The sequence below is a fragment of the Carcharodon carcharias genome, chromosome 6 (assembly GCF_017639515.1).
Source record: "Carcharodon carcharias isolate sCarCar2 chromosome 6, sCarCar2.pri, whole genome shotgun sequence".
Lineage (NCBI taxonomy): Eukaryota > Metazoa > Chordata > Chondrichthyes > Lamniformes > Lamnidae > Carcharodon > Carcharodon carcharias.
In genome coordinates this window covers 138,394,116-138,421,783 of record NC_054472.1, presented here as the reverse complement: position 1 = coordinate 138,421,783, position 27,668 = coordinate 138,394,116, and the positions used below count along the sequence as shown (strand labels likewise).

Below are 27,668 nucleotides of genomic sequence, written 5' to 3'. Positions count from 1 at the left end.
TCGTTTAGTCTTGAGTCATTTAATTGTTTCTCCTACATCTGTTTCTTTAGCCACTAAACTTTGAAGATTATTCAGCTTATAAGTTAAAGATCAGTGCCACAAATCCAGAACCACTAATAAAAGGAGTGGAGTACAACTCAAGCTCGTTCACCTTCTTGTTCGTTAATGTGACCAATAATGATGAACCACCACAGTTCTTAGAGTCTTCATATCAAAAACGGATATTCGAGAATGCCTCCAAGGGTGCTATCGTGCTTAAAGTGGAAGCCAAAGACCCTGAAGGTGCTGGAGTGAGGTACTAAATGAACAGTCTGTTTACTAAAATGTATGTAAAAGTACACACAAACACAATGCAAGTGGTTATTCAAGACCACAGCCTTGTAGAAGTGAACACAGGTGGTTAAGAGTGGACATTTTAAGAATTATTGTTGAGAAAGTTAAGCAAAGAGCCAAAGCCTTAATAATAAGGCTAAGAGAGACATCTCCCATTAAAAGTAGTCCATGATACATTAACTACTTTGTTACAAAGGAGTGGAATTACTATCAATATTGTTATGATCCCAATTGATGTTAATACTGGACAGTCAGACCCCAGAGTGAAACCTGGCTTGGTAGATTCTAACTTTTTTTTAGGAATCGTGAATGTACATAACTGAACAAATTCACAGGAGTCTACAGAAGACCTGTCAACACAAAGAATAAAAAAACTATTAGACAAGAAAAATGAACTATATTATACCAAACAAAAAGGTTGGAAAGATCTCAATACAAACACAAGAAAACAATGCAAACATTCATTATTCCTTCACCCTAGCTATATCTTTACAGACACATACAAATCTGGAAAGATAAAACAATTTACCATATCTATCTTATATTTAATATTCAGGTTAAGTATGCTGTACATGTGATCCAACTAGCAAACTGTGGTCAGACACTCCACACTCCAAGTAAATGACAGATGCAACCAAAGTAAATTCTATGGATTTCTCAACAATCCACCCAGATGCTTGTCACACCTTGAGCCAACCGGTCTCACTGAAACTGTCTTTCTCACAAGGGTTTCCAATCTCCATATTTGAAGAAATTGCCTTGAAATTCTCTCCAGAAGTTGCTCCCACTCGGACAGCTTCAACAAGGATCCACCTCCAGGATTTCAATCTCGCCTTCTGAGATTCCTTCGCCTGGATCTCCACGTACACTCAAGCTTCACCATCAAAGCATGCTTTCAGATCTTCAGCCATGCCAAGCAGAATACCACTGCTCCAAAAGGCCTGCAGCATGGAATCACCAACCTTTGGCTGCCTGCTCGGATCTGCAGGGCTTGTATCGAGCCAAGTTTGCTTAAAGTCTGCTGCTTGCAGCTGTCTTTAATTTGGAGCCTATTTCTCTGCTCCTTTCTTTCAGCATAACTTAACAGGATCTGTTTCCGATCTCTGCCTTTGTCTCTTACCTGGGACTGTCTTCTGGGATCTTTTTTCTGCCCCACTCCCTTGTTTGGGACCTTCTCCCTGTCCCCCTCCCTGTGTCCTGCTCTCTGGGACACCTTCTCTGCAATGGTACTCCTCTTCAGGTCACCTGACCTGCACTTTCACTTTTTCTTTTTCTCCTGTGCAGGTGCGCAGGGCCAGTTCCTGGCCTGAAGAAGGATAAAAGCACTAACTGCACATGTGTGGCCATCTCCTGGCTGGTGCATGTGCAGGGGTCCCAGGGCCTGCTGGGAACTGTGGTTCCTGGCCTCCGAACTCTCAGACTGCCAATTAAGGTAATGATCGGAGTTCGTCATAATATATATATATATATAACTTTGAACATTATAGGAGCAAGCATTGGGAGGCTGTCCAGGGAAATACCTGTTTAGAACATTGTCTGGGTAAGGAAGCCAGATGGTTCAGGGCATGTTAGAGGGTGCAGTATGTCATCCGTGTCTTGGTCCTGTTGTTGGGCGGATGAAGGTGCCTCTGGGTAGTGACAACATTTTCCAGCTTCTCCAGGATGAGCTGCGGTGGCAAGGACTTGGAGGGTATCCTATGCTGGTGGCATTGAAGATCACCGCAGCCTTGAACTTTTTTTGCTAGTGGATTCTTCCAGGACTCTATTGGGGACCTGTGCAGCATCCCTCAGTCAGCCGCACACAAGGGCATACAGGAGATCAGCGACGCCCTGTTCATGGGAGCACAATTCCACATGGATCCCGAAAACCAGATTGCCAGAGTGCTGGATTTGCAGCTATCTCTGGTTTCCTGCAAGTGCAGGGCACAATTGGCTGTACATATGTTGCCTTGAGAGCTCCATGGTAACAGCCTGTGACATTCATAAATTGAAAAGGATTCCATGCTTTGAACATTCAGCTAATTTGTGATCATAGTAGACAAATCTTGCATGCTAGTGCTTGGTACCTATGGAGCTCTCCCAACTCTTACAGTTTGAGCCCCTCGCAGGTACCACAGGTTTTTAAAAGACCCCAATGATTGCACAGCTGACTCCTCTGGGACAAAGGATACCCCCAGAAAATGTGGCTGATGATGCCATTTCACCATCCACAGAGTGCTACTGAGGAGAACTACAATGCCGCACGTGCCTCCACAATATCCGTGATAGAGCAGATGATTGGTCTCCTAAAGATGAGATTCAGATGTTTGGACTGCTCAGGTGAGTCTCTCCAGTACTCACCACAGAGTGTCCCAATCAACGTTGTTTGCTGCACCCTGCACAACCTTGCACTGCAAAGGAGAGATGTCTTGTCTTGTCTTGCTTTGCCTTGTCTTGTCTGAGGGAGATATGGAGGAGCAAAATGTCTTCTCCAAGGAGGAGGACATTGAAGAGAATGGAACTGACTAGGGCCAACATGTTGCTAATCCACATGCAGAGGCCATAGCCAGAGTAAGATGTGGCTGACATTCCTGTGACAATCTGATAGCTACCAGATTTCTGGCAGAGTAAACTGCTGACACATTTGTTGAACTTTTTGGTTTTCTCTTCTTTGCTGGCTGGAAGGCCTCAGCACCTTTTTGTTCACAGGCATTACTTCTCTCCAATGTTCCATTTTTTTGAGAGATGTATTAAATAGTACTACTTACCATCAGCCCTGATGTTGGTTTGATCATTTGAATGCTGTTAGGAAATAGAGAGAGTTTATGTAAGTTATATGTTTATTTGGGTGCGTTAGGAAAAAGGTCTATCTTTAAGTTAAGTTTGATTTGTATTTCTGTATTTGTGTGTTAAGAAAAGGAGAAGTTGAGTTTTAGCTTCACTTTAAAAGGCACCCGCATTCTAATGAGATTTTTACGACTCTTGAAGAGAAGTCAAAACAAACGAGTAGAAAAAAAACTCTACTGTTGCCTAGTAACAGGAGCCCAGAAAGGGAGAACACACGCACACACTCTAACACCAAAAAGCAGTTTGGGTTGAGTTAGAAGCTGTTGTCAGCAGAAGGAGGTTCCAGAAACTAAAGAATAAAGTCCCCAAATCTAGGAGAGTGGAACAGAAAAGGTCCCATGAGGACATTCTAGTCAAAGGATAAGAATCTGGCAAATATTCTGTGGAAGTGACAGTGAGGAGCAGAGAAGAAGGCTCAAGTTTCAAGCTTGAAGAGATGAAAGCTGCAAGACACAGATTTAAAGCAATATAAGCATGCGAGAAGCCAGAAGGTCCAGGGAGACAGCTAAAGGTCTGTAACTCTTTACTATGGGCATGTGAAGCAGTGATGTTCTATTGATGGCTGAGTCAGTGAGAGACAGTGCGTGGTGATCCAGGGAAGAGGACTATCAGAAAAAGAGTTCTAAACCCAGGATGTGGACTCTTGTGGAAGGTGTCTGAGAGAAAGCATCAGTTTGGTAGAAGATTCCAAAATGAGTTCTTGGAAAGTGTAGATTGGAAACCCTCAAGTGGAAGACGGAGTTCCGTGAGACTGGTTGGCTTACAGTGTGACAAGCGTCTCGGGGGAGTTGATGTGGAATCCATAGCATCTGTTTGGGGTGGCTTGGTTTCAGAGTGTGGTGCGTCAGACCACAGATCGCCTATTGGTTTACATGGACTGTGTACTTACTGTGAACCTTAGAGTATAAGGTAGCTTTTGTAACTTGTGTTATCCTTACAAATCTGTATATATCTGTAAAGTTATAGTTGTGTGCGAAGGGGTATTGTGATATAATTAATCTTTTCTGGCTTAATAAATGTTTTATTCTTTTGTTAAATGTTTTATTCTTTTGTTAAAAGTTTATCAGCTTACTCCTGTGACTCTGTTCAGTAGCCACTCTCGACGTATCTAAACAAAAAATAAAAGTTAGGATCTACCAACCTAGGCTGCACCCTGAGATTAGACTTGTCCTGTAGTAACATCAGCTGGGATCGTAACAATGAACAAAGTTATGGGAAAATGCAAAGCCCTGGCAGTAAATGGCTGCTTTAGAACCTAAACAGCTCCTGCTACCTCAGGCACCTTTAAGCAGAATAATGATTTCACCCATGTCTTCACAAAGGCCGTGTACATGACAACTAAGAAGCTATTTGAAGTCAAAACTCACCAGGGATACACTCATGTGGCCCTGACACCTGCTCCCAAAGAGTGGGGGCAACCAGGCAGAGAGTCCTTTCAAGCAGAACCAGATAGATGCATCCACAGAGAGGTGCAGTGAAAGAATGCCATTTTTCCCCTTGAGATCAGCCTCAATGCAGATTGATGAGGGATGATCATGGTCCTGCCCCCCCGATTAGCACTTGCACATCATAAACCCATGTCACTTGACATCTTAATCATTGAGAATTTTCCAGGTAAATTTATAGTCCACTCACTGAGAGTGCCTCACCTAGATTGTGGTTTGCTGAGGTACAACCACTCTGGACCCTCAAATCGCATCCTCCTGAGGATTCTGAGGCATTCTTAGCTTGGGGCTGGGCCTCTGGCTGGTCCAGGTTGCTGTCCTCCCCTGTTTCTTCCTGGTACCTGGAATAGAGAAAAGAGAGATTTAGTGATCGACTAAGCAGACTCGTAAATTAAAAAGATCTCCCAGCCTGCACATGCATATGGCATCTGCAGATAGGATGCATCCTCACCAGCTTTCTAGGGGAGCCCGATCTCACCTTCAGCACAGGTATGGTCACATCCCTCCCTGGCTAGCTCAGTGGTCAACTTCTGAAATGGGGTGAGGACTCAAATCTCTGCCATACCCACTCCTGCCTTGGCCTGCTCCCTTTTGTTGTGGGCATTTTGTCCTGCAGAAAGACAAAAGAATTGATTGTGATCCCAATGATTGCATCAGTTTGCCCTGCAATTGGTTATAAGATCGAGAGCTTATGGTGCCTGGTACTCATTTAGTGCTGATGTCCAATCTACTGGCCATGTGTGACATTCCTGTGTGTTCTAACACTTCGATTGCCTGATGCCATTATGAGAGTGTCAGTTTGCAGTGAGTAGGTGGTGCACTAGGTGGAGCGCAGCAGATTATTCATTTTCTTGCGACACTGGTTATTTTCTGGGTCACCTGGGCGCTAACCAGTCCCGTGACCTCCTCCCAGGCTGCTGTGGTCAGACGGGAGGGCCTCATGCTGCCATCCTAGGGAAACAGCACCTCCTGTCTTTCCTTGACAGCCTGGAGGAGGACCTCCAGGGAGGAATTGCTGAATGGTGGGGCCAGAAGTTGCTTTCTTCTCTTAGACATTGCACAATCAGATCTCCCGGCCTGCAGTGAGTGAATGGCTGCCCATGTGCCCTTTAAGTAGGACCTTCAACCCCATGAGATAACGGTGGGGCAGGTTACTTACTGCCCATCACTGCCACAAGATTCACCATGCTCTGGATGGATGCATAAATGATGAGCTGAACAGCTTAAGATCACACTTGCTCAGCTGTACCGCCGCCAACGGGAATCGCTTCCACTTCCGTGCCTGCCACCGGACTCAGCCTTCAGAGCAGAAGAATCCTCCAACGGTCATTTCTGCACTTAGCATTTGAAGACCTTCACTACATTATAAGATTGCTATTCTGGATCAATGTGTTTGAAATCTGATATCCTTGAAAACTGAATTTGATATCTGAAGGTCAAATAGTTAAACAGCGATTTGGGCATATGGGGGTATATTCTCAATGCACAACGGGTTGTCAGTGGGCGGAAAGTTGGAACACTCACCCGATATACTATTTTAGAACTATTTTAATATTCATGCCAACAGACAGTGACAGGCAGCTTAGCAAAGGGGAGGAGCAAATTCTCTCTGGACCCAAGTAGGTATTTTCCAATTAAGGGGTTGGCATGCATGTCAATGAGAAGTAAGATATGAGTCATTCTTCTGTGATAAACTTAATAATACTTTACGTGAGTCAGGTGACATTCCTGTACACTGGTGATTTTGACCGGCCAGGCTGCCTCATTAATAAGACCTGGTGGGGTAGACTTGTCACTGAGATTTGGAATTCTTCCCATTTTAATCCTCCGGAGGCCAGTGGCCTAATAGATAGAACTGGAAATGTCCTGGGAAGCTTATTGGTGGTCTGTGCTGGCAAACTGCCTGGATTTTGTTGCTTCTGCAATATATAATATTATTAATAATAAGAGAAATTGTAAATAAGAGAAATGTTACAAATTGAAGTATTACACATAGTAACTTTTATCATAAATCATTTTATCCTTTAGCTATTCATTTGTTGTCAGAGTACCATTTCAGACTAGAGGGGAAAATGTACACATAGCTGTTTTAAATTGTACAGTGACTGATGCTGGCAGATGCACATTATTCTGACTGAGAAATAAGACTAATGATCTGCTTCTGATTGATTAGATACAAACTATATGATCCAGATAAACAATTCAAGATTGACTCTGAAACTGGAGAGATCTCCGTTGAAGGTGAATTGGATGCGGAGAAGAAAAACCATTATGAAATTAATGCCATTGCAATGGAGAAAGGTAAGCACCGTAAATTGATTCTTGAAAGTGGAAAGAGTAATAAGAATATAAGAACATTAGCACTGGATCAGGAGAAGGCCATTTGGTCCTTTCAGTCTGCTCCACCATTCAGCAAAAAATTACCTCAACTCCACCATCCCTCACTATCTCCGTATCCCATCCCTTCATTTCCTTAGAAGCACGAACAAATTTGGGCTTACACTTGAGAGACCATTCCGCATTCCTGATCAAGGATAATATTATAGAGCAAAAATAGGGAATTAACATAAAAATAACAATGTTCTATGGCAGTGCATATGTAAGGTAGAAGAGATTTTAAAGCTTGTTGATTCTTGCATTTTATTCAGATTTCTGCCCCTGCCACAACCAAAATGGCTCTTATCAAAGTCACAAATTCGCATCCTTCATTTCAAATCCCTTCATGGCTTTTCTGTTCTATCTATGTAATCTCCTCTAGCCTCACAACCCTCCGAGACATCTGTGCTCCTCAAATTCTGGCCTCTTGTACATTTCTCATTATAAATGCTCCACTGTTGGTGGCTGTGCCTTCAGTTGCCTTGGCCCAAAGCTCCAGAATTCACGCTACATTTCTCAGCTTCTTTACCTCACATCCCTCTTTTGAGATGCTCCTTAAATCCTCCCTCTTTGTCCAAGATTTTGGTCATCTGACTTAATATCTCTTTAGTGCCTCGGTGCTATATTTTGTTTTGTAATGCTCCTGTGAGACGCCTTGGGACATTTCATGGTGTTAAAGGTCTTATTTAAATATAAGTTGTTGTTTTTATTCAGTTTGTCCAAATATTCTTGATTAACACAAACAATTATCTGTTACCTCGGATTAATTGATGATCTCACGGTGAAAGTGCCCCTAGGTAGCAGCGATCATAATAGGACTGAATTTTACATTCAGTTTGTGGGAAAGAAGTGTGGGTCCAAGACTAATGTTTTAAACTTAAATAAAGGCAATTATGAGGCCATGAAAGCAGAGCTAGCTAAAATGAACAGGCAAATTAGGTTGAGGGATAGGCCAATAGGGGTGCAGTGGCACGCACTTAAGGGGCTAGTTCAGAATGTGCAGAATAGATACATTCCAACCAGAAAGAAAAATTTCAAGGGGAGGACCCACCATCCATCAAGCTTAAAGAAAAAGCATGTAATTGTGCAAAGATGGGTGGCAGGTGGAAGATTGGACAGAATGTAAAAAACAGCAAAGAATGACTAAAAGATTGATAAGGAGAGAAAAATTAGAGCAAGAGACAAAGCTAGCTAGAAATATAAAAACAAATAGTAGGTGTTTCTACAGATATTTAAAAAAGAAGAGTTACCAAAGTGAGTTTTGGTCCTATAGAGAATGTGTCTGGGGAATAAGGGAAAATAAGTAGATGGCTGATGAATTGAACAGGTATTTGCACTGGTCTTCACTATAGAGGATACAAGTAACACCTCAGAATAGCTGTAAATCAGGAAATGGAAGGGAGAGAGGGACTCAAAGAAATGACAATCATCAGGGAAGTGGTACTTTTGGAGCTGCGGGCTGACAAGGCCCCAGGTCCAGATGGACTTCATCCTAAGGTCTTAAAAAAGTGATTAGTGAGATATTGATGCATTGGTGATAATTTTCCAAATTCCCTAAATTTGGGGAAGGTTCTGTTAGATTGAAAAATAGATAATATAACCCCTTTATTCAGAAAGGGAGGGAGACAGAAATCAGGAAAGTACAGGCCAGTTAGCTTAACATCTGTCATAGGGAAAATGTTAGAAGCTATTATTAAAAGTTACAGCAGGGCACTTGGAAAAATTGAGGATAATCAGGCAGAGTCAACATGGTCTTGTGAGAGGGAAATCATGTTTAACCAATTTATTGGCATTATTTGAAGAAGTAACATATGCTGTGGATAAAGGAGAACCAGTGAATGTACTGTACTTAGATTTCCAGAAGGCATTTTCTAAGGTGCCACATAAAAGCTTATTGTGGAAAATAAAAGCTCATGTTGTAGGGGGGTAGCATATTGGCATGGATAGAAGATTGGCTAGCTAACAGGAAACAGAGAGCATAAATTGGTCAATTTCCTGATTGTCAAAATGTAATGAGTGGTGTGCCATAGGGATCAGTGCTGGGACCTCAACTTTTTACAATTTATATAAATGATGTATATGAAGGGACCGAAGGTATGGTTGCTAAATTTGCTGATGACACAAAGATAGCTAGGAAAGTAATTTGTGAAGAGGACATGAAGCTACAAAGGGATATAGATAGATTCAGTGAGTGGGCAAAGATCTAGTAAATGGAGTATAATGTGGGAAAATGTGAAATTGTCCATTTTGGCAGGAAAAATAAAAAATAAGCTTATTATCTGAACGGTGAGATGTTGCAGAGCTCTGAGATGCAGAGGGATTTGGGTGTCCTCGTGCATGGTTAGTTTGCAGGTACAGCAGATAATTAGGAAGGCTAATAGAATGTTATAATTTATTGTGAGGGGAATTGAATGTAAGAGTAGGGAGGTTATGTTTCAGTTATGCAGGGTATTGGTGAGATCACATCACATCTGGAATACTGTGTATAGTGCTGGTCTCCTTATTTAAGGAAGGACGTAAATGCATTGGAAGCAGTTTAAAGAAGGTTTACTAGACTAATACCTGGAATGGGCAGGTTGTCTTCTGAGGAGATGTTAGACAGGCGAGGCTTGTATCTGCTGGAGTTTAGAAGAGTAGGAAGTGACTTGATTGAAACCATATAAGATCCTGATGGGTCTTGACCAGGTGGATGTGGAAAGCATGTTTCCCATTGTGGGAGAATCTAGAACCAGGGGTCACTATTTAAAAATAAGGGGTGGCCCATTTAAGACAGAGATGAGGAAAAACTTTTTCAGAGGGTAGTCACCCTTTGAAACTCTCTTCCTCAAAAAGCAGTGGAAGCAGAGTCTTTAATTATTTCTAAGGCAGATATAGACAGATTCTTGATTAACAAGGGGGTGAAAGGTTATTGGGGTAGGCAGGAATGTGGAGTTGAGGTTACATTTGGATCAGCCATAATCTTATTGAATGGGGGAGCAGACTCGAGGGTCCTAGTGGCCTACACCTGCTCATAGTTTGTATGTTATATGATGGAGCAATTATGTTTCAGTCTTTCACACATGTATTTAAAAAGAGTTTTTTGTTTTTAGGTTTTTACTTTAGATTATTTTCTTAGGTTCAGTATTACTGTTTAATCTAAATGGAAATTACATACTCATGAATCCAAATGTGTTTTTAATTTCCCAGCATGGAGAGTGCCCATTTTATATCAAGTTTTGGATGAGTCATAACTAACGAATTGTCCTTAAAAACCCAACTGGTCCTTTAGAGAAGGAAATCTGCCATCCTTACCTGGTCTAGTTTCAGTGTGACTCCAATCCTACACCAATGTGGTTGGCTCAGATTCATGCTAAAATGGCTCACCATGCCACTCAGTTGTATGAAACTAGTTCACCATCTTTTCAGGTTAACTGGGGAAGGACAATAAATGCTTACTTTGCCAATGATCCGGCAACCTGAGAATGAATAAAAGCTTGGCCACATAATAAACTTGTTTTACCTCATCGTCATAGCCTTTTACAATGTTAAATGTCCCATGTTGCATTACCCATTACCAGCCCTGCATTTAATTATTCAGAATCTGTTTGCAGAACAATTACAAAGGCAACCTTCTTCTTACTGCCTTGTCATTCCCCATAGTGGCTGGGACCTAATGGGGGTGACGGGGGTTTCGTCTATCGTTTGGAGAACTGGTGGGAGCCCTGACTTGCTTTACTCCAGGAGGCCCAATGAGGTAATCAGGCACCTACCTGTACAGCGTTGGACCTTGCACACAATCAAGTCCCACCCAGTCTGGCAGAAATCCCACCCCGAGAACTGCTGGAAGGGGAAGCCAGTTCAAAATGTTCAAATCCCAGTAAAAATCACCAATGCTGGCACCAGTAATACTGGAGTTCCACCTTAATGTATACAAGACCAGTTCAGACACGTTTTACTAGTATTGTTCTATTCCAAGTTTTACTGGTTTTTCATTTTGGAGGTTAGTGACATGTCTGAATGAAATGAAAATGGTGGAAGTGGCCGAAAATCATTAAATCTCATCCATGAACACAGCAGTTCCCATTTTCGTGGGAATGGGGTGTGTTTCACGTATACACATTTTATGGAGCCAGTTGGCCATTTAAATCATCAGATGTCTCCACTCAAATGGGATTTTGATAGCATTTAAGCTTGAAACCTGGAGTGTGCAGATTAGACTTGTTAAAAGCAGGGCTGAACTTTGTGGATTCATTTGGATAGCCAGGGTACCCCTTTGTGGAGATAAGGTACCCCTTTGGATCTGGTCCTGGGACATCTTTGGTGAAAGTAATGTGCCCATTGGAATTATTAGAAGTAGACCTAAATATACAGAAGAAGTGCACAAACTCATTATTGTGAAGCTCATTGGAACTGTCAAGAGAGCTGTGCAAATCAGCTGTCAAATCTGTCAGAAGCTCCTGCCAAAGGAACCTGTCAAAAGGGTCAAGAGGAGCCATCAAGAGGAGTTGTCAGAAGCGTCAAGAGAAACTGTCAAAGGGAGTTGTCAAATGAAATTGTCAAAAGTGTCCATCAAAGGGAGCTGTCAAGACATTTAAAAATATTGCCTTCTAAGTCTTTGGAAAAGATGTCTGGAGTGTTTAAAAAAATCATTGCTCGTTATTTCACTCTGTCTGTTGACACTAGATTGAGGGCTTGCATTATTGGATTTCTGCTGCATGGCTGATTTCATAACTATCCATTATCACAGTAGGGTGCTGTTTTGGAGTTGATTTTCCAGGCAACTTTTCTTGGAGGAAACATTGAACTTTATTTCCAGGACAGCAGCAGCAGATACATGTGTGCTTCACTCTATAACAAAAGAAGAACTCCTTCCTAGAGTTTCCCCGTGCTACAAACTGATTGGTTTACACAGCACATGTGATCTTACAACAGAGGATTATTCTTAAAGCTACAGTCCTATGTTTATCAAAACTATAATTACTACATTCCATCCCTTTAATATTTCTGTACATTTTGTATTTACAAGGATATTTATCTCATGACATCACAATAAATACTTACACAGGTCATGAAATTATAAGGTCAGTCTTTCAGGTGGTTTCCTATCTGTGTGGAACGTCGTAGCTCCATGACTTCTGAATCTTTGGCAGAAACCAAATTCTCTGGAACTGCTTTAACATCAGGTACCTCATTAGGCATAGTCAGTTCAGTGTCATCCACTTCCACAGAGACATTGGGCATGTCTATCCAAGAACCACAGATTCTTCACCAAGAACCACAGATTCAACAATGGTTATAGGTGGAACATAATTTTGTTGGGGTATCTCCCTTCTTCTTAAATGACCCACGTGCTTGCGGGTGATCCGGCCCTCCACTTCTACGTGGTACGGCTATGATCTGGTCACAGAGCTTACTTTACCAGGTAACCACTTCAGCCCTCCACCAAAATTCCTTATATATACTGTTTCACCAACAGTAAATTGTCGCTAATGACAATGCAAATCATGAGTCGCTTTTTGGTTCCCTTCACTTTTCTCCACCTTCCCCTCCAAATTGGGAAGCATCAGGCTTAGTCTTGTTCAAAGATGGCGCCTCATCAGTAATTCTGCACCTGTCATGGTATGGGGGATTGTTCTGTAGTGAAATTGGAAACTAAACTAGCTCGTTTCCTATGAGTCACCTTAATTTTTTCATTCCTGCCTTAAAAGTTTGTATGGCTCTTTCCGCCAGTCCATTAGATAATGGGCGGTATGGTGCAGTCTTCACGTGGTTGATACCATTTAGGCTGACAAATCTTTGAAATTCATTGCTAGCAAATGTAGTACCATTATCCGAGATGATCACTTCTTGCAATCCATGTATAGAAAAGCTTTGGTGTACCTATTCTATAGGAGCAACTTGACCTCATATATGTCTAACCACTTGGAATGAGCATCTATAATCAGTAGAAGCATGGTTCCAAGGAAAGGACCAATGTAATCTATGTGCAATCTCACTCAGGGCCTACCGGGCCACTCCCATGGGTGTAATGGGGCTGCCAAGTGGCATTGCACAGTGTTTAACTACCTTCTCAGTATCGCTATCCATTCCCGGCCACCAAAGATAACTTCACACGATCATCTTCATTCTTGAAATTCCCGGATGGGCACTGTGCAAAGAACAGTTCCCTGCCTCGTGAAGGAACTACTACTTGCGCACCTCATAATAGGTTCTTGAGTGCCCATCTCGTGCCTTTGGTTGAAAAGTGGCTTCAATTCATCAGAGACTGGTTCCTGGGACCATCTATTTCATGCTTGGTCACTCACTCGAGACAGGACTAGATCACGATTCGTCCAGTTTCTTACCTGCCTTGCACAGACTGGTGAGGAATCCAGGAAATTCATCACTAATATGATTTTTTGAGGAATTGGGACATGTTCATTGGTCTCTTGCTAAAGGAAGGTGATTTAGGGCATTGGCTATATGCATACCTGGTCTATTCACAAAAGTGTATTCATATGCGGTAAAATTAGGGCCTGTCTTTGAATTTGTGCAGGAGCTATGGGAGGTACACTATCGTGAATTGTCGTCTATGAATGTATTGGTGGAACTTTTTTACGCCAAAAATAATTGACAGGCCTTCCTTTTTGATTTGTGAATACCCTTTTTCGGCTGTGGTAAGTGTCCTGGATACATAGCCTATCGGCCTCTCTGTACCGTCGTCCATCTTGTGAGATAGTACGGCTCCCACTCCATAAGGGGATGCATTGCAGGTTAGCACCAATTCCTCAGTTGGGTTGTAGCGCACCAACAAATTTGAAGAGTGCAAGAGCTGTTTGACTTTCATGAAGGCTTCTTCTTGGGGTGACATACAAACCCAATGCTGGTTTTTCTTTAGCAGTGAGTGTAGGAGGGCTAGGACCAGTGATAAGTTGGGTTATAACTGACCATAATAGTTTACCATCCCTATAAATGAGTTAAGTTCAGAGAGGTTCTTAGGTGCAGGTGCCTCTCTGATAGCTTTAACCTTCTCTTCAACAGGGTGTAACCCTTAGGCATCTACCTAGTGGCCCAAATAAATTACTTCATTTGCCTGAAAAGTACATTTGCCTTTCTTTAGGCACGTGCCTGCTTACAAAAATCATTTCAGGACTTCCTCCAAATTAGCTAAGTGCTCCATTTCCATGAATCTAGTTATTAGTACATCATCCAGGTAGACCACAACTTGAGGTGGTCTTTATAGCAAGCTCTCCATCATCCTATGGAAAATGGTACAGGCTGAAAAATCACTGAAGGGCAGGTCTGTGTATTGATATAACCTTTTGTGGGTGTTTTATGATCACAATTTTTTTGGAAGCATCATCCAATTGCTGATATGCATGACTCATATCAAGCTTTGTATATGTTGCCCCTCCTGCTAGTTTGGCATAGAGGTCTTCAATCTTGGGAATAGGGTACCTGTCCAGTTTTGGCTGTTTGTTGACTGTTAGTTTATAGTTCTCACAGACCCGGACGGTCTGATCCGGTTATAGATACTGCCCACTCTGAGAACTGAACCTCTTTTATGACACCCAGCCTCTCGAGCCCGTTCAACTCAGCGTCAACCTTCTCTCTCAGAGCGAGTGGCACCGGTCTTGTTTTCAAGAAGTGAGGTGTTGCTACTGAGTCAGCCTAAACCTTGGCCTGTAGGCATTTGATTTTCCTCAGTTCATCCAGGAAGACGGTGTCATTTCTTTTAGCAGTTCCAGAAGCGAATTGCAAGTGGAAGATTTCAGACCAGTTTAATTTAATCTCTTGCAACCAATCATGACCTAGAAGGCTTGGTCCCTCACCTTCTACCATCATCACTGGTAGTTGTGCTGTTTGGTGTCTATAATAAACTGGTACACTGGATTTCTTTGCCTGTGTATGTTTTTAACTAAACTAGAAAGTGGGGGGAAGTGGTGGGAGGGAAAGGTAAAACTCCAAGAAGTATGACTAATGGGAAACAAAGCAGCAGGTTAGCGTGTGGGGGGCAGGGGGTGGGGGGGGGGCGGGGAAGGGGGTGGTGGGGGGGGTGTGTCGGTGGATTCAATTTCATGGAAAATTATGAAAAAACTGAAAAGAAAGGAGAGCCCAGGAAAGGCTATTAAAGTCTCCAGAACGCAAAATAGTACAGAGTGTTTGGAAAGGGCTAGGAATCTAACTTCAAGCACATCAGATAAAGACACGACAATGAGAAGGGGGATGGGAAATACAGGACTGAAGGTGTTGTATCTGAATGCACGCAGTATATGAAATAAGGTAAATGAGCTTGTGGCGCAGATTGAAATTGGCAGGTATGATGTGGTGGGCATTACGGAGACATGGCTGCAAGGGGATCAGGACTGGGAGCTAAATATCCAAGAATATACATCCTATCGAAAAGATAGGCAGGTTGGCAGAGAGGGTGGGGTTGCTTTGTTAGTAAGAAATGAAATTAAATCGATAGCAAGAAATGATGTAGGGTCAGTAGAACCTGTGTGGGGAGAGTTGAGGAACCGCAAAGGTTAAAAAACCATAATGGGAGTTAGGTACAGGCCTCCGAACAGTAGTCAGGATTTGGGGCACAAGATATACCAGGAGATAGAACAGGCGTGTAAGAAAGGCAAGGTTACAGTGATCATAGGGGATTTCAATATGCAGGTAGACTGGGAAAATCAGGTTGGTAGTGGATCCCAAGAAAAGGAATTTATGGAATGTCTATGAGATGGCTTTTTGGAGCAGCTTGTGGTGGAGCCCACTAGGGAACAGGCAATTCTAGATTTAGTGATGTGTACACAGGCAGATTTGATAAGGGAGCTTAAGGTGAAGGAACCCTTAGGAGGAAGTGACCATAATATGATAGAATTCACCCTGCAATTTGAGAGGAAAAAGCTGGAATCAGAAGTAACGGTATTACAGTTGAATAAAGGCAACTACAGAGGCATGAGGGAGGAGCTGGCCAGAATTGACTGGGAGATGAGCCTAGCAGGAAAGACAGTGGAACAGCAATGGCAGGAGTTTCTGGGAGTAATTTTGGAGACACAGCAAAAGTTCACCCCTAGGAAGAAGACGCATACTAAAGGGAGGACGAGGCAACCATGACAAGGGAAGTCAGGGACAGCATAAAAGCTAAAGAGAAAGCATACAATGCGGCGAAGAGCAGTGGGAAATCAGTGGTTTGGGAAGCCTACAAAGACTAACAGAGGACAGCTAAAAAAGAAATAAGGAGGGAGAAGATTAAATATGAGGGTAAACTAGCCAGTAATATAAAAGAAGATTGCAAGAGTTTTTTTAGATATATAAAGGGTAAGGGAGAGGCAAAAGTGGACATTGGACCGCTGGAAAATGACGCTGGAGAAGTAGTAGTGGGGAACAAAGAAATGATGGAGGAACTGAATAGGTACTTTGCGTCAGTCTTCACAGTGGAAGACACGAGTGACATCCCCAAAGTTCAAGAGAGTCGAGGGGCAGAGGTCAGTATGGTGGCCATTACCAAGAAGAAGGTGCTAGGGAAACTAAAAGGTCTGAAGGTGGATAAATCACCTGGACCAGATGGATTACACCCCAGGGTTCTGAAGGAGATAGCTGAAGAGATAGTGGAGGTGTTAGCAGTGGTTAGTAGACAGGAAATTACAAGCCGATTAGCCTGACCTAGGTCGTTGGTAAGATTTTAGAGTCCCTTATTAAGGATGAGATTTCAGAATACTTGGAAGTGCATGGTGAAACGGGTAAAGTCAGCATGGTTTCATCAAGGGGAGGTCATGCCTGTCAAATCTGTTAGAGTTCTTTGAGGAGGTAATGAGTAGGTTAGACAAAGGAGAGCCAATGGATATTATCTACTTAGACTTCCAGAAGGCCTTTGACAAGGTGCCGCACAGGAGGCTGCTCAGTAAGATAAAAGCCCATGGTGTTAGAGGCAAGGTACTAGCATGGATAGAAGATTGTCTGTCTGGCAGAGAGTGGGGATAAGGGGGTCCTTCTCAGGATGGCGGCCGGTGACTAGTGGAGTTCCGCAGGGGTCAGTGTTGGGACCACAACTTTTCACTTTATACATTAATGATTTAGATGAAGGAACTGAGGGCATTCTGGCTAAGTTTGCAGATGATACACAGATAGAGGGACAGGTTGTATTGAGGAGGCGGGGAGGCTGCAGAAGGATTTGGACAGGTTAGGAGAATGGGCAAAGAAGTGGCAGATGGAATACAACGTGGGGAAGTGTGAGGTCATGCACTTTGGTAGGAAGAATAGAGGCATGGACTATTTTCTAAATGGGGAGAGAATTCAGAAATCTGGAGTGCAAAGGGACTTGGGAGTCCTAGTCCAGGATTCTCTTAAGGTTAACTTGCAGGTTGAGTCAGTAGTTAGGAAGGCAAATGCAATGTTGGCATTTATTTCGAGAGGAGTAGAATATAAATGCAGGGATGTGCTGCTGAGGCTTTGTAAGGCTCTGGTCAGACCACATTTAAAATATTGTGAGCAATTTTGGGCCTTGTATCTCAGGAAGGATGTGCTGGCCCTGGAGAGGGTCCAGAGGAGGTTCACGAGAATGATCCCAGGAATGAAAGGCTTAACATATGAGGAATGTTTGAGGACTCTGGGTCTATACTCAATGAAGTTTTGAAGGATGAAGGGGGATCTGATTGAAACTTACAGAATACTGAAAGGCCTGGATAGAGTGGACATGGGGAAGATGTTTCCATTAGTAGGAGAGACTAGGACCCGAGGGCATAGCCTCAGAGTAAAGGGAAGAGCTTTTAGAACAGAGAAGAGGGGAAACTTCTTTAGCCAGAGAGTGGTGAATCTATGGAATTCATTGCCACAGAAGGCTGTGGAGGCCAGGTCATTGAGTGTATTTAAGACCAAGATAGAAAGGTTCTTGATTGGTAAGGGGATCAAAGGTTATGGGGAGAAGGCGGGAAAATGGGGATGAGAAACTATCAGCCATGATTGAATGGCAGAGCAGCCTCGATGGGCCGAATGGCCTAATTTCTGCTCCTATGTCTTATGGTCTTATGGTCTTAACTTGGCAGAATTGTGTTCCAAATTTACTTGTTGAGCACCTTTATTTAAATACCTGAAAGTCTGCCTTCCCTCTACAGTGGTAGAAGCACCACTGTATACTTCAATTTTTAAGGGTTTCCTGTTCACCTGTAAAGTGACAGTGATTGACTCTGTCTTTCCTACTTTCATGTTGAATAAGGAATAAATATCAGAATTGGTTGTTTCTGGTTCTTCCACATTATATACTTCATTTGACTTTGTTTGTTGTCTGGAAGCCTGTTTTAACTTTGGTTTGCAATGTTTCAATTTTTCCCTCTTTTATGGCAAAAATAGCACTCCACCACTTTAAATTGGCAATTGCTAAAAATATTATTGTGTCCACGTCAATAACGTTTAGTTTTCAAATTTGCTGCTGAGCTATTTCCTCTAAATTTTCGGGTAGCGGGGCTGTTTCTTACTTTGTGGTGGAGTTCCGGCATTTTGTGCCACTTTCAGCTGACCATTCCTGAACAACTAGGAAAACAGCGCCATTTTGTGCACCTTGACTTGCTTGTGAATCCTTTACAGCACTTTCCATCGGAAGTGCTATTTCCAACACTTTTTTAAAATCAAGATCCATTTCAGCCAATGATCTTCACTAAATAGCATAATCCTTCACACCACAGACCAGATGATCCCTGAGCATATCATTCAGGGTTTCACTGACATCACAATATTGCATTAGTTGTTTCAATTTCACTACATAGGTAGCAATGGTCTCCCCCAGGGCTCTCATCTATGAATTGAACCTGAACCTCTGCATTGTGACTGAGGTTTTGTGTTGAAAATGTCTCTTAACAAGGCCTACTAATTCACTGAATGTATTTGAATCAGGGGCACAGAGGGCCGTTAAGCTTCAAATTAAACTGTAGGTCTTGCTCCCACAAATACTTAGGAGAATTGCTCTCCTCTTTTCCTCCCCTGTGATTTCTTTAGCTTGAAAGTAGAACCCAAGAGGTTCCATTATTGAGACCAGTTGTCTGTGGCTGGCTCAAAGGGATCGATTCTGCCAAGTTGTGGCATCTCGGATGAGTATATCTTCCTTTCTTTTTAATCATCTCAGATATTCACAAATGCTGGGCAAGGGACAGCAATAGACCTGAGTTAGCCTCACCGCTAGTTTGTTTTTGAGTTGATTTTCCAGGCAACTTTTCTTGGTGGAAATATTGAACTTTATTTACAAGACAGCAGCAGCTATATGTGTGTATCGAACTGAGGTTCCCCATGCTACAAACTGATTGGTTTGCACAGATCATGTGATCTTACAACACAGGATTATTCTTAAAGCTACAGTCCTACATTTATCAAAACTATAATTACTACAGGTGCCTGCCGTTTCACAGCCTGTTTGACAGCTACAAGTGATTAAAGACTCTTTGAAGTGGGGCTGTGAATTCCAATGCTTGTTGTTATAAGGGATTCTATACTTGAATTAAATGTTTGTTGTTATAAGGTTTTATTTAGTTTAAGGAATATAAATGTAGTGAATGAGTTTTTGAGAATGAATGTTTTTTCAATATAGTTAACTCTGCATTGGACGCTTAGAACTTTATTTTATAGAACTTTATTTTATCTCATTTCTACATGATCCTGAGGGTTGTCCATAGTGGACACTGGTGGCATTGGCATGCAAGATGTAAGGGCAAACAGTGGTGGGTGGGTGGGTGAGGGCATGGGCTGGTATGAGTTGGCACTAAGCTGGCATATGGGCTATAATGGACCATGGGGGAGGGTGGAAGCGCATAGGTTGGAATGGGGGTATGAAGGGCTATGGGGAGGAGTGGGTGGAGGGATATATGTTGACATGGGGAGCATGAGGGGCCATGGGGGTGGGTACAAAGGCATAGGCTAGCATGGAGGGTATGAGGGGCCATGGTGGTGGATGGAAGGGCATGTTGTCATGAAGGGTATGCGGGGCATGGGACTATGTGTACAGGAGCATACATTGGCAAGGAAATTGAGGATCCATGCAGGGTGGGTGGAGAGGCATATGCTGGCATGGAAGGTTTGAGGCACTGTGAGGAGTTGGGCCGCATGAGGTAGCATGAAGGGTATGAATGGGAAATAGTGTGTGGGTAGTGAGGGGTTTAGGGTTAAAGGGATTTTTCATGTTTTCATCCTTAATTTTAAATTTTGGGTGCAGTGCCAGATCACCGAGGCAGGCTTTCCACCCAGCTGGCCTCGGCAGCCTCCTCAGTTCTTCCAGGGCCGCCTGTCCTGACTTAAAATCCAACTTGCCCTCCTGGACTGAAAATCTGACGTCTGGGTAGCCATTTTTAAAGGTCGGGTTTGTGGAGCCAGGAATTCTCCACGAGAATTCATACCCAACTCGCAGAGGAACATCCGGGTTTTAGTTTTGGGGCCATTTCTCACAGGCCAATTGTCCAAAACTCAGCCCAGCACAAACATTTCTAAACAACCTTCTGGGCTGAGATGGATCATCCACTCGGTACCTCTGGCTGAAGATTGCCTTATCATTTGTACTGATGTGCTAGGCTCCCCCATCATTGAGGATGGGGATATTTATGGAGTCTCCTCTGTTGAGTTGTTTGATTGTTCACCACCATTCACAACAGGATGTGGTAGGACTGCCGTGCTTAGATCTGATCCTTTGGTTGTGGGATCACTTAGCCCTGTCTATCACTTGCTGCTTATGTTGGCTGGCACGCAATTAGTTCTGTGTTATAGCTTCACCAGGTTGACACCTCATTTTTAGGTATGCCTGGTGCTGCTCCTGGCATGCCCTCCTGCACTCTTCATTGAACCTGGCTTGGTGGTAATGGTGGAGTGGGGTATATGCCGGACCATGAGGTTACAGATTGCGTTCGAGTACAATCCTGTGCTGGTGGCCTAGAGCGCCTCATGGATGCCTAGTCTTGAGTTGGTAGATCAGTTTGAAATATATCCCATTTAGCACGGTTGTAGTGCTACACTCTATGCCAAGCCATGCGAAAGAGGAAGAAGTGATAGTCCACACAGTCCATCCACCCACCAGTGGAAGCATTCTTTCAGTATTTGCTCTGGGTAAAATACCCAGTTTCACTCATCTTTTTAGTGCTGCTCCTCTCAGTCACTCTCCCTGCGACTTGGCTGCTGCTGCTTCTTCTGGATCTGCAGCAAATAATGGGCCTCACCCTCTTCCCATTCCCCAGTTTTCCTCTTTCCACCCAGCTCTAGTTAATTTAGTAATGCACTTGCCTCTGAATCACAAGGTTCTGGGTTAAAATCCAATTCCAGGGCTTTGCAGAAGTTCCAGTGCCGTACTGAGGGAGTGTTGGATTCTCAGAGGTGTTTTCTTTCAGATAAGAGGTTAACTTGAGGCCCCATCTTTCTCCTAGGGCAGATGTAAAAGATCCCTTGACATGACATTGAAGAAGAGCAGAGGAGTTAATCTGGGTGTGCTGGCTATTACTTACCTGTCAGTTAAAGTTCCTACATTATAACAGTGACTACACTTCAAGAAGTATTAGTTGTAAAGCACTTTGACATGTCCAGTAGTTGTGAAAAGCAATATATAAATGAAGGCCTTTTTCTTTCTTTTCACCTGGGGCAGGATCTTTAGGGAGCAGGACCTGTTTGCCGACATGTAAAATGATGTTGGGCGGAACTCTCAACGTCACCCTGCGTCATTTCAATATTCAGGTCGGCGGGGGTGCAGCTGAATCAGCTGTGCACCTGCCGACTCTGTCAATGGCCGATTGAGGCCATTTAAAAAGTAATTAGACTAGTTAATGGACCTACCCGTTCAACCTTAAGGTTGGTGGGCAGGCCACAGGTGGGATGAGGTTTCATGAGGGTTTTTAAAAATTTATTAAAAGTTTACTTAAAAGTGATGGACATGTCCCCACTCATGTGACAGTGTCACTTGAGGGGACATGTCAGAGGAGTTTCATTTTTGCCCCTTCACCATTTTTAAATTTGGTGCCAATCTCCTGTGGACAGCACTTACCCTCAGGGAGATGAATGCGCTCTTTCACGCGCATGCGTGGAAGAGCACACTCCCCGGTTAAGGGAATTCCCTCACCGCCCACACGGAGCGCATAACCACGCTGGCTGGGTCTTAATTGGCCCGCCCACATAAAATGGCGGCACACCCCCGATTGGGGCCGCCAATCGGAGGTGCGCCCGCACACGCCCCCTCCTGAACTTCCATTCCCGATGGGGGGAAAATTCGTCCCCTAAGCTGCAATTCTCTGACCCCCTTCCAACAATCTCCCTTTATCCCCAGACTGAGCCTCAATCGCCTGATTTCCATTCCCCAGTTGCTCTCCCTCTCGCATTCTCTTTCTCTCTTCCTCAGACCCATTTCTTGATCCCATGCCCCAGTATCGCTTTTTTTTCAACCGCCATATTCAAGTTGCTCTATTTCATCCCTGAGCCTATTCCCCTGCCTTTCTCCCTCGTACCACAATCCCCCCCTTCCCCCACCTCCTCCTTGGGTCACTGGTCAATCACACATCCCTTCCCCTCTCCCGCGCCTCAATCTCTGATCCCAGTTCACCCTAGCCTGTCTCTCTCTTCTCTCTCCGCAGACTCCTGACAGCTAGTCAGGCCCATTTTCCCTGTTACCCATAAGCAGGGGTCTGTCTCTAAACACTGGTGGGAAGGTGATGTTATCTAGGGGATGCTTCTCCTGGTCCAAAGCTGGTGTCTAGGAATGTTGGGTGGGAGGACGAGGGGGGATTGGAGGAATGGTGGGAGGATGGTGGAGCAAGATGTGGAATTCCCAGAGACAGGAAGTTTAAAGTGCAGAGTCTCCACGGCTGCTAGCAGCTGCTAAGAGACTCTTGTGAAATCCAGGAGTGTTGCCAACCTTATCACTGACAGTTACTAAATGTTATTACAGCCCCTAATTAATAGCAGAGGGACTAGTGTACCCGTTACCATGGTGTCTATTGATATGAATGTTGGAAACATGAGTCACCCATGATGTACCTTTTTTATTCCCTCATAGGATATGGGTGTCACTGCAAGGCTAGCGTTTATTCCCCATCGCTAGTTACCCTTGAGAAGGTCATTGTGAGCTGCCTTCTTGAAACGCTGCAGTCCACGTTATAAAACTACCTTTGCTGTACTGTATTTTGACCCAGAATGACATTATACTTCCAAGTCAGACAGGGTGTGTCACTGGGAGGGAAACTGGCAGTTGGTGATGTTTCTATGCACCTGCTGCCTTTGTCATTCTAGGTTGTTGAGGTTGCGGGTTTGGGCAGTGGTGTCGAGCTGCTGCATTGGCAACCCGCCTCCTTTGCCTCCCAGCCCACTTTCCGGGGCCAGGTAAAACTTGGACCCATCTCTCTCAATCATGAGAGTAACTCTGGGTTACTCCTCCAGTAATGCAAACACTATGCTATCATATACAAGTTAATTCAAAAACTTTGGATGGGCTCAGACCTGTTTCTTAACTTAAATAAGAGCAAAATACTGTGGATGCTGGAAATCTGAAACAAAAACAAAAAAAAGCTGGAAAAATTCAGCAGGTCTGACAGCTTCTGTGGAAGGAACGCAGTTAACATTTCGATTCCATATGACTCTTCATTAGAACTCTAACTGTTCCTTAACTTCACTGTTACTTTTTCTATTGCTCAACATCTTTATACTGATGTAGTGGGTTCTATTTTGTTGCAATTGCAGGCACAGTGAGTTCCAAATGGTGGCATATTTATTACCTTTTTGAGTTCAACTGTCAGGCAATAAGATCATTCCTGTCGATCTGAATAAAGACCGATTCATCAGTTAATAATTGACCTTAAGTTTATTATATTTGGCTACTGTCCCTATTTATCAACAAAAGGAAGCTCAGAGTATAATCAAGGCTTCTTTTATGTGGGATTTTTTTTCTTTTGTCGACGTGGGCGTTGCTGACAAGGCCAGCAATTTGTTACCTATCCCTAGTTGCCCTTGAAATGTGTGGCTTTCTTGGCCATTTTAGAGGGCACTTATGAGGCAACCGCATTGCTGTAGGTCTGGAGTCACATGTGGGCCAGACCAGGTAAGGGCGGCAGATTTACTTCCCTAAGGGGCATCAGTGAACCAGATGGGTTTTTTTTTTTACAACAATCGATGATAGCTTCACCATTACAGAGACTAGCATTATTTTCTAGATTCATCAATTGAATTTAAATTCCACCAGCTCCCATGGCCGTGTTTGAGCCCAAATTCCTGCACATTAGCCTGGGCCTTGGGATTACTAGTTCAGTGATACTAACACTATGCCACTATCTTCCCCCATGAGGTAACCACAATACTTTAAAAAATGGACAAGCTCCCTGAATACAGGCAAACACAAGGCTGTCAACAAATAAACATGAGTATACGAATTAGGAGCAAGGGTAGGCCATTTGGCCCCTTGAGCCTGCTCCACCGTTCAATAAGATCATGGCTGATCTGATTGTGCCCCAACTCCACATTCCTGCTTACCCCCAATACCTTTTGACTCCCTGTTAGTGAAGAATCTATCAACTCTGCCTTAAAAATTTTCAATGACCCTGCCTCCATCACACTCTGGGGAAGAGAGTGCCAAAGACTCATGACCTGCTGAGAGAAAAAAAGTCTCCTCATCTCTGTCTTAAATAGGATACCCCTTATTTTTAAACTGTGTCTCTTAGTTCAAGACTCCCCCACAAGGAGAAACATTCTTTCAGTATTCACCCTGTCAAGTCCCCTTGGGATCTTATATGTTTCAATAAGATCACCTCTTATTCTTCTAAACTCCAATGGGTACAGGTCCAGCCTGTCCAACTTTTCTCCATAAGATAACCAAGCCCAGGTATCAGTTGAGTGAATCTTCTCTGAACTCTGAACTTCCAATGCATTTATATCCTTTTTTAAATAAGGAGTGCAAAATTGTACACAGTACTCCAGATGTGGTCTCACCAATGTTCTGTACAACAGTGGCAAAATATTCCTACTTTTATATCCCATTCCCCTTGCAATAAATGACAACATTCCATTTGCCTTGCTAGGCAGACATAACTACTTATTTAAAACAAAAACAGAATTACCTGGAAAAATTCAGCAGGTCTGGCAGCATCGGCGGAGAAGAAAAGAGTTGACATTTCGAGTCCTCATGACCCTTCGACAGAACTTGAGTTCGAGTCCAGGAAAAAAAGAGACTACTTGTAACTTATAACTTTATAACTACTTATTTCCCTGACTCAACCCTTTTATGGGAACCAAATCCAAGCAAACTGTTTCACCCCTCAAATATGAATTATCTTGAGCCTACATGTACCCATGGCAACACTAATGCAGTGTACTATGCCAAAGCATTGGGTAATCAAAAGGTATTTATTGCTACACAAAATAGTAACTGCATCATTCCCTTCATAATTCTTGAGATAATTGTTTCTTCTTGCTAAATGGTCATAATTTCATAAAGCTCAGTTTCACCTTAGCAAACAAAAATGTTCCGATCATGCTACCTGCCATTATATTTTAAAAGTAAGTGGTGGAAATCTGAAGTAAAAACAGAAAATTCTGGAAAAGCTCAACAGGTCTGGCAGCATCGGTGGAGAGAGAAACAGAGTTAACATTTCAAGACTCGTCTTCCACAGATGCTGCCAGACCTGCTGAGTTTTTCCAGAATTTTCTGCCCTTATAATTTATCTTGTTTAGCCCTGGTATCATGCTGGTAAATACGCGCTATATCCATCCAAGATGAATATATATCCTTCGTGAAGTATGGTGCCTTTATACTCCATGTTACTCTTGACCAAGGCTCTGTAGCACTGAACCATAACTTCCTCCCCTTCATACTCCTATTGAGATTACAAAGTATTACAAGGCATTTACAGGACAGAAATAACTTATTTGGCCCAACAGAGATCAGAGCTGTTCATAGTATTCCAAGTGTGGTTTAACCAAGCTTCTATACTAGCCTAACATAGGCTGAAAAGTGGAAAGACTATCAGTCTGGAAGTGAACTCCAGTGATTTGTGTTTTTTTATGGTCTTAGCAACCTGCGCCACTATTTTTTCTGATTTGTGTGTCTAAATCCCCAGTTCCTACTGTTCCTCTACCCAAATTAAATACTTAGGGCTGGATTTTGCTGCCTGAAATGGGACCAAGCAGAGGTGGGATTCCAAAAACTGGCTGCTGAGCAGCCCTGGTGGAAGTTCTGTCTCGATTTTCACTCGCGGCTATTTTGCATTGTGAGGGAAAGGATGCAGAGCGGGAAGCTAGCCTGCCCCTATTGATAGGTCCATTTTAGGATTTTCACAGGGTTTGTGGGCTTCAGAAGTCCTCTGTGAACCTGCCTAGTGAGAAGAGATGGGAAAGATCATGGAAGCATGAGAGAAGGGCTCGAAGCTGAAGATAGGTAAGTTAAGGGATTTCTAGGGGCTTGAGTGCCCCATAAGGAAAAAACAGTAAAAACTGGGAAATAAGAATACTGGTCCAAACTGGTCTTGTATACTTTAAAATGGAACACCAGTAAAAACTGGGAAATGAGTACTGGTCCGAACTGTTTTTTCCTTCTGGGGTGGTATTGGAGGCATGTTCATGTTAAGGGAGGTCAGTAGGGAGGGGGTAGAAGGAGACTGGCTGGCAGGGGGGACGACAGGCGACTCCATAGAGGGCCTAAATTTTGGGCAGACATTAATTTTGATGGGCCCTTTCTCAGAGGGCCTAGGAGGATCATTTCTGCAATTTTAAGTACTGGTGACTCAGGCTCTGATCGGTTGCAAGCACTTACAAGGGATCATTCAAACTGTGTAAACAAAAATGGTGGCCTGTTCTGGGCCCGTCCCACCTCAGCTCCCACCTCATATCGGCCAATTAATTTGGAGGACAACACTCTGTTCCACTGGGGTAATCCCGTTTCCTGGCAGCCTAACGATGGGAGTGGGATCGCAACAGCGTGTTAGTCCCGCCTCCTGATTCCTGACTCCTCCATGAAAATCCAGCTCTTATTTTCTAAGGAGTATATGACCTCCTTCATATCAAAATTCACTACCTCACACATGTCTGTATTGTTGTTCATTTTCCAATCACGTGTCACTTCTGCAAATTTAATAACATCTTACAGCGCTCCAATATATTAACTGTACCTCCCAATTTGGTGTTCTCTGCAAATTTTGAAATTGTACTTCCAACACCCATGCCCAAAACATTGAAGAAAATAGTGAACAAGAGTGGTCCCTGCACTCATCCTTATGGACCAACACTTCTCATCAACACATCTCTGCCAATCTGAGTAACTGCCTTTAACCCCTACTCTTTGTTTTTTTTATTTTGTAGCCAGCTTGCTATCCTTTCTACTTATTTCCAGATTCCATATGCCCTGAGTTAGTCATGAGTCTATTATGCAATACCTTGTTGAAGGCTTTTTGGACATCTACATATAATACGTCTATTGCATTACCCTTATTTACCTTTCCTGTTATTTCTTTAAATAATTCAGTAAAGGTGATCAATTAGGACCTTCTCCTTTGAGAGAAAGGCCATTATTCCATTAGAGTTTTTATAACATTTTCTACCTGTGCACTTGCTTTTAGTGGTTTGTGTACTTGAAGAGCCAAGTTCCTATCCTTCTCCATGGCTCCTATTATACTGATATTAAGAAAACACGTGACTTTCTTGGATGCAAAGTGAATGGCCTCATATTGCCCCACACTGAACTCCTCAGTGTTGCCCGATCTTTGCTTGTCAACGGCCAGTCTGTTACCTCCATCGTTATCAGAAAGC

The 27,668-nt window shown here is 43.2% G+C and overlaps 1 protein-coding gene across 3 annotated transcripts in view; it reads left to right on the top strand.

Annotated features, from left to right (window-relative positions):
* The window catches only part of cdh17 (cadherin 17, LI cadherin (liver-intestine)), a 126,340-nt gene that overhangs the window by 83,876 nt on the left and 14,796 nt on the right, over window positions 1-27,668 (top strand). For all 3 annotated transcript variants that reach the window (XM_041190020.1, XM_041190021.1, XM_041190022.1), the window contains 2 exons: window positions 51-295; window positions 6,778-6,905. In XM_041190020.1, coding sequence (XP_041045954.1) covers window positions 51-295; window positions 6,778-6,905 — 373 coding nt within the window. The remainder of the gene's footprint in view (window positions 1-50; window positions 296-6,777; window positions 6,906-27,668) is intronic.